The sequence below is a fragment of the Pinus tabuliformis genome, chromosome 3_2, assembly GCF_031772625.1.
Source record: "Pinus tabuliformis cultivar Carrire ecotype Pingquan chromosome 3_2, CPIR1, whole genome shotgun sequence".
Classification (NCBI taxonomy): Eukaryota; Viridiplantae; Streptophyta; class Pinopsida; order Pinales; family Pinaceae; genus Pinus; species Pinus tabuliformis.
Window position 1 is genome coordinate 141,177,607 of NC_142302.1, and position 10,838 is coordinate 141,188,444.

At 35.1% G+C, this 10,838-nt stretch overlaps 1 protein-coding gene across 1 annotated transcript; it reads left to right on the forward strand.

Moving 5' to 3' along the window:
• Positions 1–4,681: 4,681 nt before the first annotated feature.
• Positions 4,682–7,611, forward strand: LOC149180214 (protein NRT1/ PTR FAMILY 8.3-like). Its single transcript, XM_089418149.1, has 4 exons — positions 4,682–5,012; positions 5,132–5,349; positions 5,721–6,229; positions 6,502–7,611. Exons 1-4 carry the CDS (start codon positions 4,907–4,909, stop codon positions 7,355–7,357), a joined length of 1,689 nt encoding a protein of 562 aa, XP_089274275.1. The 5' UTR covers positions 4,682–4,906; the 3' UTR covers positions 7,358–7,611.
• Positions 7,612–10,838: the final 3,227 nt, after the last annotated feature.

Sequence of the window (10,838 nt, forward strand, 5' to 3'; positions counted from 1 at the left end):
ATAAATAAAACCCACATCTAATAGCTTCTGTAATTCATCTTTGACAATGTTTTTTAAGGCATGATTCATTCTTCTTTGTGGTTGCCTAATAGGTCGACATTCCACTTTAATGTATATATGATGAGTACATAAATTAGCAGGGATGCCTTTCATATCTGTATACTCCCAAAAAAAGGCTTCTTTATGCTCCGACTTTTAGCAGTTGTTCGGATTGAAAGTATGAAAAGTCAAGATTAATATTCAATGTTTTCCCTTGTTTGATTTCTACATGAACACTATTACAAGGTACAATTTCAAGAATGTTTTCTACTTCTCAAATTCAGTCTCTTTGGTAGGTAGAGACTTTTGTATCAAGGTAAATCTGGGTTTATTTGAGGAACTTGGTTCTGCAGGGGAGTAAAGGATAAGATTCTTTGTAGCTTCCCCATTGGATATTCCCATGTTTCTAAACCGACACCCAATGTAAGCATTTGCGATTGCAAGCCAAGGTCTTCCTAAAATCAAAGGATGCCCACCAGCTCAAGATTGAGTATGTAAAACCTAAAGGTTAACGGGGTACTTCCATGAGTCTACCAAAATAGTGATATCTTCTATCTTCCTTATCGGTCTTATAGTAGATCGATCTTCCAATTCTAGGATGGTAGGAGTTGGTTTAAGATTCTGCAAACCCAAGGTAATCATGGTTTCAAAGGTTATAACATTAACCGTTGCACCCGAATCTACCAATACATTTGGGATTTCCACCCCATTAATCTGCACTATCATAATCAGATTCCCATGATCCCCGTATTTGACAGGCATAGATTTCCCCAGCATTATATCTGATAATTTAACCATGACATGAATATTAAGTGGGTCCTTCAATTTTCTGGCAGGTTTCTTAGAATTATATTCTTTAATTGTCTTAGCATAAATTAGTACGTCATTCATAGCTTGAAGTAATAGAATTTTAATGAATAAATTCTGCAATTCCCCTAAAAAGTCAAATTCAGGACAAGGACTTGGTTTACTCAATGATAATCTCTCAAGATAGGGTGTACCAATTTAACATCCTCTAGTAACAATAGTTTGTGAAGGGGTTTGTTTCTTTATAGCAATTTGTGCTAGCTCATCCCCTATTGTTCTGTGTTCTGGTTCTGAGACTTCATCATTGGTATGTTCAACAATTATTAGTGAAATCTGAGTATTGACCACATGACCAAATCGAAGATTTAATTCATTACATTCTATAGTGGAAATACTATATGCAAGGAGGTTGAGTGTCTCAACCTGTTGAACCCCTCTATTATTTGGATTTGGATTGGATTCAACAGGCAGTTGATTACGAAGAGTAGGATTACTATTGGATGCATTAGTAGGTAGCTATAGCTATTGTTGTGGCATAGGTTGGGAGAACTGTCCCGAATGAGGAGGAGGAGGTCCACGCCAATTCTGGGACCATGAATAATTTGGACTAGATTGAGAGTACCATGGTTACCATGGCATTGGATATTGGTAACACTGCGACCAAGAGGGTGAAAAGGGTATAGACTTCTAACCAAAATAAATATTATTAAAATACTGAGACGAGTGTTGAGGCAGAGCTTGATTCATGTTTGATGGTCATGGTTGCCATGGTTTCCTTGATCCCATAAAATAAAGTTGATATGCTTCTTCATTTGTTCCATGAAAGACTACCTTTAATCTAGGAAGAGATGGGCAAGTGCTAGTGGAATGACTTTGTTCACATATCGCACAAATCTCCATAGAATTCAATGGATGCTTCTTCCTGCATTGAGGGAAAAAAATAGACATAGCCTTCTCTACTTCCATATGCTTCTACTTCGCTTGCAACATGTCTAGCTGCAATGATAATGTGCTCAGGATATCGGTTCTCAGGTTGTCCAATAGATTCCAAATTTCAACCTTTGTAACACCACCATTGGATGTTTTGAGAGTTTGGATTCCCTACCTCTGTCTCGTAGCCCCTCGTGAACACTTGATGCATAATTCACAGATGGTATCAAATTCTTCCTTTGATATATCTCTTTTCCCTACTACGCTCAATAGCTCCAAAGATTCCTCCCTCAGTGCTTTAAGAAAGATAATCTTCAAGATGTTCTTATCTAGGTCACTTTGGCCTAATCGCTGCAAACTATATTGAAAACGTTCCACAAAATCTTCCATATTCTAATCCTCTTTCTGCATAATATTAAAGATTTCTTCTTTCACATCTCGAGATTTGCAGTAGTCCTGATATTTCTCGAGTAAAATCGTCTTCATATCATCCCATGTAGCAATATATTTTCCCTCTAAACCCATAAACCATCTCAAATTTGTTCCCTTCAAAGTAGCGAGGAATATCTTTAATTTTTGAGCATTAGAAATATAATCATACCCTCGACAAACAATGTCGAATTCAAAAAGGAATGTTTCCAGATCTTCAGAAGTAAGACCATGGAAATTAGGTAGTGATGTCAAAGGAATAGGCTTCATAGGTGCACCACCTCTAGTATCTCCAATTGGAAATTCAATCGAAGAACTTGTAGGAGCCATGAATATATGCCAATACCCACTTGGAATTTCAATAGGTTCTGGCTCTAGTTTTTCTTTAACATGTGATTGAATTTGTTTAACAACACTCCCTTAATCAAATGATACCAAGAATTCCCTCAAATCTTCTTCCTCTGAACTTGCAATATGCAGTTCCTCATATCCTCTACTTGCTACTTCTTCTTCCATTAATTTCACTTCTATTATTGGGGGAGGTTCTAGTTGTGAAATTTATTGTCCTCCAAATCTCGTATGAGATCTTACAACAACAGAATCTGAGCATAGGGGTTTCATACTTATATGAGATTCATAAAGAAGGATTGATGCATTATCAAAATAGATGCATTATCATCTACTAGGTCATATATGGGGTGGGTTCTATTTAATTTGTTTTCAAAACAATTGTATAAACGCCTCCCCTACCCCCTCACTTTCATAAAGGACATGGATAGAGCACCAATAGTTCAAGACGTCAGTGTCACTGTCAGAGCACTCACTGATGGAATGGCCATTTACAAAATTAGTTTTTTTTCTAATTTAAGATGATTTGTTAGGCATTGACAAAAATTGAAATTAAATCACCCTCCACCAAAAGAATTATGTCACATCAAAATTCGCTCAACCAATAAAAAATTAAAAAAAAAAAAAGAAAAAAAATTTCAAAAATTAGAAAAAAATAAAAATAAAAATAAATAAATAAATAAAATAAAAAATATTAAGAAAAAATAAAATTATTCAACGTTTTCATAAAACTTTAATTAAAATCACAATAAATAACATAAAGAAACTTAACCCAAGGCCATTAATATAGTCCTTGGTAAAGAAAATAACCCAAAAAAATAAAAAATAAAAATATAGTATTTGGAATTACTTCTCCACTACCTCTTTCCCTGCTAAAATTATTTAAAATAAAATTTTCATTAATTAAAAACCAAAAAAAATAAAATTATATATTATATTTATGAAAGTCGATTTAGGATTCTCACTTGGATTTGTTTTCTGACAATAATATAAAAACTTGGGAACATACATACAAAAAAATTGAGATTGATTAGAATTGGGTTTCTTTATTTTCTTTTTAAATTATTATGCGATTATAAAAAATGGTAAGAACACTGTACAAGGAATATAATTTTAGAATACATTTGCTGGGTTTTAATATTTGTATTTTAAAATAATTTTATTATTATAAAACATGGTAAAAACACTTAATGAGACATTTAAAAGCAATATCATTCATTCCACCATCCAGGTAATCCAGTACACCAAATTAGATGAGGCAGGATCAAAACTGATGAGTCCTGATCTCTAGTATGTGAGGAGTCTCCCAAAGAATGATCAGATAGGGGATGATTACAGTGATCAACTGCCAACCTGGGACATGAAAAAAATGGTTGCACTTCAAAGGAAACCATTTTCAAGCTTGCAACTCTCTAGTTATATCAAGTTTATCACATTGAAAAACAATATTGATCATTCCATCAGGAATCGTTGAAGACCAGAACGGTCCGGGCAGAGGTCCACAATCTTCCTTGCCACCAGAGGACCACGGGCAAAGTTGTTGGCGGCATCTTCCTTGCTGCTGATAAGCTGTTTAGGATGGAAAAGCTGACGGTAAGTACCTTGTTAATGACCGTGGGCTCCAGATCTACCAATACAGCGCGGGGGACATGCTTTTCGGCTCCAGTTTCGCTGAAGAAAGTGTGGAAGGCATGGTTTTCTGGCTCATGATATGAAATTTGTTTTATCTTTGAAATTTTGGTGTTTGGAAGCGATTTGTATTTTGGTGTTTAGAATTGATTTACAGTAGTGTTTATTCTACCACTAAAAAACAGTAAAACAAATAAAAGGAAAGAGTCATTTACAATACCACTTTCAATACCACTTAAAAAGGAAGACGAAAATACCCCAATCTTATTGTTAACTTTTATTTAGAAAGAAGATTAAAATAGAACAATCTTATCGGTCAAATTTGCCAGCGAAACCCACCGGTATAATTATATAAATAAACCCAAAAATATAATAATAATTTTTATTTTTTTTTCAATTTGATAATTAATTTTTGATAAAATAATACATTGTAATAGTTTAAAATATATTTTTAAATGGATAAATATAGGTATTGCTCAAGAATGTGTTGTGTTGGAAACTCAAAATCTACAGATGATTTAACCCAAATTCGCTGTTACGAGCAATTGCTGCAAAACCATATGAAAAAGTATCCAGATCAAAAAGCGAAATAAAACCCAATCTCACTCTGCATCCCAGTATGTGGTTGCTCTCAAATTGAAACAATTGCCAGGTCTTCTTAATGGATGAAGTCATACCATATGTACCATACTTGCAGTTTGAGTAGACACCCCCAATTAACAATATGGCTGAGCCGCTGGAGGCACTGGAAGTCCCTCTGCTACAACATCCCAACAACAGCGGCAATACTAAAGGAAGGTGGCCATGGAAGGGATCCCTTTTCATTCTAGGTCCTCTTCCCTATTCATTTCTAACTAATTCCAAAATTTGACTGCCCATATTCATTTCAAATGCTGCTTATTGATTCTTTCTCTTCGTCTTCTCCACTCCAAACTTCATTGTATTGCAGGTGCCAAGTTCTGGGAACGGATGGCATTTTATGGAGTGGACACAAATTTAGTGACTTATTTGACTGGAGAACTGAAGAAGAGCAACGCTATGGCAGCAAATATTTCAACCACCTGGTTAGGCACATGCAATCTCACACCTCTTCTCGGAGCAATAACTGCAGATGCATACCTGGGGCGCTATACCACCATGGCTATTGCCTCCACGCTCTATTTCACTGTAAACATCTCCCACCCTTTTTAAGCCCCTTTTAACTTCATGGTCTTCAAATGAATTTTCTATTGGGACTAGGCTAATCTTGTAAGGGCTTTTTATTTTTAAACAAATTTGATAATGAATTTCAGGTATAAGCAACGTTTCATTAATGATCTTGTCTCTGATTATGTTTAATATGGGGTGGGTTCTATTTAATTCTGAAGTTAGGCACGAAAACAAAGCAAAATTTCGATTAGATCAGAGTTAACAACGAACTAAAGTTTTAGCTTTTGTAGCTTCCTGTATCAATTGGACGAAGATTTCCCACAAAGTTAGATAGGCCTTGCTTTTTCTTATGTAATAATGATAAAATCTCATATCTCATTTTATTGCAGGGATTAATCACACTGACATTGGTCAGTGTCTTAAAGCTCCCAACTATTGTATTTTACTTGGGACTTTATGTGATGGCTTTGGGAAGTGGAAGCTTCATGCCATGCATTGTAGCTTTTGGAGCAGATCAATTCAGCGACACCAATCCAAAAGAAAGGATGATGAAGAGTTCATTTTTCAATTGGTTCTTCTTTGTCAGTAATTTTGGGACTCTGCTTTCTAGCACTGGTGTGGTGTGGGTAGAAGACGACATCAGCTGGGCACTGGGCTTTGGGATTTCAACTCTAATCATGGGATTTGCTATGGGGGCTTTTTACTCTGGTACTCCTATTTACAGACACCAAAAGCCAGGTGGCAGTCCCCTCACACGAATATGTCAAGTGATTGTTGCCTCTTTGCGTAAGCTACGAGTGAAGGTCCCCTGTGATAAGAGCCTCCTTTATGAGAAGGAACACGAGGAGGAATCCTCTGTTCCTGGAAGTCGAAAACTAAATTACACAGATGAATTCAAGTAATTCTCCTCCCCCTGGATTAAAATTTCTTCTTTGCAATTATATATTCTCCTTTGTCCCTGAAACTCAGGGTTCATTTAGTAAATTCTGTTCTTCTGGAGAAATTAAAACCCCAATATGAATGTTTCGATATTTGAATATCAAAATCAATCCAATATTTGCAGGTGTTTAACTCAGGGATCATTTAGTAAATTCTGTTCTTCTGAAGAAACTAAAACTCCAATATGAATGTTTCGATATTTGAATATCAAAATCAATCGAATATTTGCAGGTGTTTAGACAAGGCCGCAACAATAAGCGATATTGAGGGCAAGAGTGGTGAGTTGTGCTTGAATAGTTGGAGGCTTTGTACAGTAACCCAAGTGGAAGAAGTGAAAATATTGCTTCGAATGGTGCCCATATGGGCAACAGCTATAATATATACATCAGCATATGCCCAGGCACACACCATGTTTGTGGAACAGGGCAAGACAATGAACACTAGCATTGGTGGCCATTTCAATATACCTGCGGCTTCACTGTACATGTTCAATAGTGTAACCTGCATGCTCTGGGTTTTAGTATATGATTTTATCATCGCACCAGCAATGAGAAAATGGAAGGGAAACGAGAAGGGATTCTCCGAGTTGCAACGAATGGGTATAGGTAAGTTATTCGCCATGTTTTCTATGGTGTGTGCTGCAATTCTTGAAATCAAACGGTTGCAAGTTGTTAGGAGTCACAACCTGGTTCATGATACAGAGACACCAGTTCCTCTAAGCATTTTGTGGCAGATACCGCAATATGTATTGTTAGGTGTTGCAGAGACATTTGTATTGGCAGGGCAGTTGGAGTTCTTCTATGAAGAGGCACCTGATGCCATGCGTACCCTTTGCAGTGCTCTGTCCCATCTTAGTACGGCATTCGGTAACTATTTTAGTTCGGTGCTAGTGATTGTTGTAATGCTTATCACCACCAGAGGAGGGAGTGTAGGATGGATACCCAGTAACTTGAATGAAGGTCACCTGGACTACTACTTTTGGCTGTGGGCTGCATTGAGTTTCCTCAATTTGGCTCTATATGTTGCTGCTGCTCGTAGATACAGAAGTAAATATGTGGCCCATGAGATGAGGGATGTTTTAATTTGAATACAATCCTTATGCTCAATGTATAGTAACCTCTGTCTCCCCAAGTTTCTTACAGCATTAAGAAACCCATGGCTCCAAGGGTGTTGTCAAAAAGCCTCTCGGATAGAATTTGTGTTAATAATTTCTTAGTTTAGTTCTTACAATTGGAATTGTTACAAGTATCGCTAATAATGGTGCTGCTTCACTGCCATATAATGTGAGGGTGTGACCTAGGATTTCGTTTTGGGAAAACTTGAAATGCCATAATATTTTTAGCCGTTGAATGTTTTTGTTTGTTTGTTAAGGTGTGGATGATTTTTCAAGTTTGATAGGTAGTTAGAGGAGTTTGGAATTAAGGGCATTGAAGTCATCAAAATTTAAAACATGACACAATCAAATTATTTTTGCTAAAAAAACCTATCCTCGTAATAATAAGAATTAACTATTAAATTGTGAAAGCTATTCACGCCATGTTTCTAAAAAAATCAAATTTAGAAAAAGCGGTATGATTTATGGCTTTTTCATGATTGGGTAACATTGGGTACTAGATTTTATCGAGGGTGATGTCGCTGTTAAAAATAATAAAGCAGAAAGGCCTTGTCTCATAATTGAATATAATCTAATTTGATTACAATTTTTGGAAATTCTATGGCTAAGAGTAACTTTGCTCTTGTTAATTGAAAATAAATTCGTAATTAAGATAAAAATGATTCTCAATAATTGGGTCCGAGTTCCATCAAGGGTCGATTTCACGGTTAGAAAGTAAAACTTATACCGTTCTTCGGATTGTGAGATCGATGATAATACGAGATGTTTTGCTAGAAGGCAGCATGTTCCATCCCACCTATCGCGAGTTGAAAACTAGTTTACTTTCTAAATAAGAGGGATGCCTTAATTAGAATATTTGAGGAATTTAAAAATATTTTATTTTTTTTATTATTAAATTAGTATAATTATATTAAAATATTAATGTGATTGATATAGTTTAAGGTTTTATAAATATAATAAAAAATTATTGCAACAGGTTGCATACATTTACTTGATTAAACATATATACAAATTTTATGGGTCAACTTTAATTTAAAAAAAATTATAAATGAATGTTATAAATAATATGAGGAATTTATCATGGAGGAACTTATTACAATTAAAATAATCTCAAATCTCTAGGAAATTGGTGGGTAAGGAGTCACTTGTCAAGTATCTAATTTTTAATTTTATTAAAAGTAATGGCCCATTTTGCTAAATAAAATTTGTTTATATATAAATAAATGTTATAAATAATAATGATGACCTTATCATGAAAAACTTATTAAATATGTATTAAGATTAAGCATATGCTAAACATATTCTCTTGAGAATCAATCTAAACTCTCAATTAAAAAAATAAAAAGTCAACAAATCTCATCCACTTAAGTTGAAATAAGAAAAACAAAACACCTTTAAAAATAAAAATAAAAAACTTTTATTTTAATTAAAATTTAATAATAATACACATTTTTTATATTTAAAATATATTTTTAAATAAATAAAATTTTTAATTTTTAATTTTTAAAAAATATTTAAATTATATAAATTTACCAATTCAAATTTATAATTTAAATATTTTTCATTAAATTTTAAACAAAAATAATTAAACAATCCCAAACGTAAAATATTTCTTTATAACTTTAAAATTTATTATTTTTTAATTTCATCTTTCAGATATCCCCAGAGCCCCTTAGATTTTATTTTATTCCACACAGCCCTCTGTATTGGATGGTTTTGTCAAATCAAGAAAAAACTATATTAGTTCTTTGAATAAACTTTATTTTACACGTGGTTTTTTATTGACGATGCTTTAATAAAAGTAATTAAAGTAGAAAGTAATATTTTATATTATATCTTTAAAAAAGTTTTAATATTATTTTTTTATAAAAAAAAAAATTCAGAGGGGTGGGACTCTTTGGGAGGAAGTTCGAATATATCAACATCGGTCACAATTTTTTCATCCAATTTTTTGCATCATAGTTGTGTTATGGACTCCTTGGGAGGAAGTTCGAATATATCAACATTCGTCACAGTTTTTTTCATCTAATTTTTTTGCATCATAGTTGTGTTATCAGATGACAATGTTATTCATGTCAACGGTGTATCGAACCCGGATGGGGAGGTTAATGATGGACACTCCCAACCACCTGGGATAAGTCCGCATACTATTTTTTAAAAAATTTAACAAAGGTATTTACAATGGAGAGTCCTGTATAAAATTTTATTATTAAGGACCACTTTGAATTTAGTAAATAGTTTTATTTAGTGTATATAATATTTTACATAAAAATTGATATTAGATTTTATTTTATTTTAAATTTATTTAAATTAGTATATGTTTTTAGTTTAATGGGGTGGATAAACCAAGGTTGTCAGTTGTCATGCTTGACCTCTTTCTAGACTCTTTATGCATGTCAAAAGAAGGTGGGTTGCATGATAGGACATGTAGCAGCAAGCTCGTGTGAAATCATGCATCGACACTCAGGAGCATTTATGTAAAGGCAGGTGAAGGTAGGGTCTCCAATGGCAAATGATTGGTTTCATAACGCTATTATGGTGATGGCAGTTCGAGGTAAGTGATCCTAACCGACGCCTTAAGTCAACCTCCTGGCTCGTTGATGGTTATTGGAGATTTGAAGGGGCGACGTGCTCTAATTTGGAATGTGACAGGGGTGGCACAAGCTTGCATAAGCGAGCCCAATGCAATTTGGTCTTCTATATATTTATGTACTCCATGTGGTGCCCTCCAAACTAGTTGAGCATCTTAAGCTGAACTTTCTATTGGCTTTCTCTTGGTAATTTTTATGAGTTTTGGTTTATCGCAACACCTATTCTCTAGGGTGTCGCTAGAATTGGGCAGAGTGTGAATAAGGAATTGGGTAGGCTTCTCTCCCAATTGACTCTCATTTCCTTGGATGTATGTTATCATTTGCCTCTATGACCCACTGGTGTAGTGGTGCATGGTCTTCAAAGGGTATCTGCTTACGAGCGTTAGAGTCTCCTCTTGTGGTGGTGCACTCCTGAGGAGTTGAATCAATTGTGGGTGGCTAGATTTGGGGGTGCAGGAGGTTCAGATTTGGAGATTATTATGCTCGATGATTGGAATTTTATACACTTGTGGCCAAGTTTTTTGTAGGTGTTGGACCCGTTGGCAGAGTATGTGAAGGGTGGGCATAGTCGAGCATGTGTCAAGGAGGGTTAGGCAGTTAAGGGGATGTCTGATTTTGAGGTAGGAAGAGGATGTGCATCACAGCGAGGAGAGAATTCAAGGGCAGCGTGGGGGAAATAGCTAGAGCGTCTACCTTTGATTTTTTCGAGTATGGCTCAGCATCGCAACTCTCGTTTGGATACCAACAACAATGGAACTGCCTTAGAGCCCATACCTCGGTGTCTTTATCATAAAAAGGAGTTTGTTGGGTTGAGCACGGTTGCAAAGGGACACACCCGGGGCCCTCGCCGTGGTCATTAACCA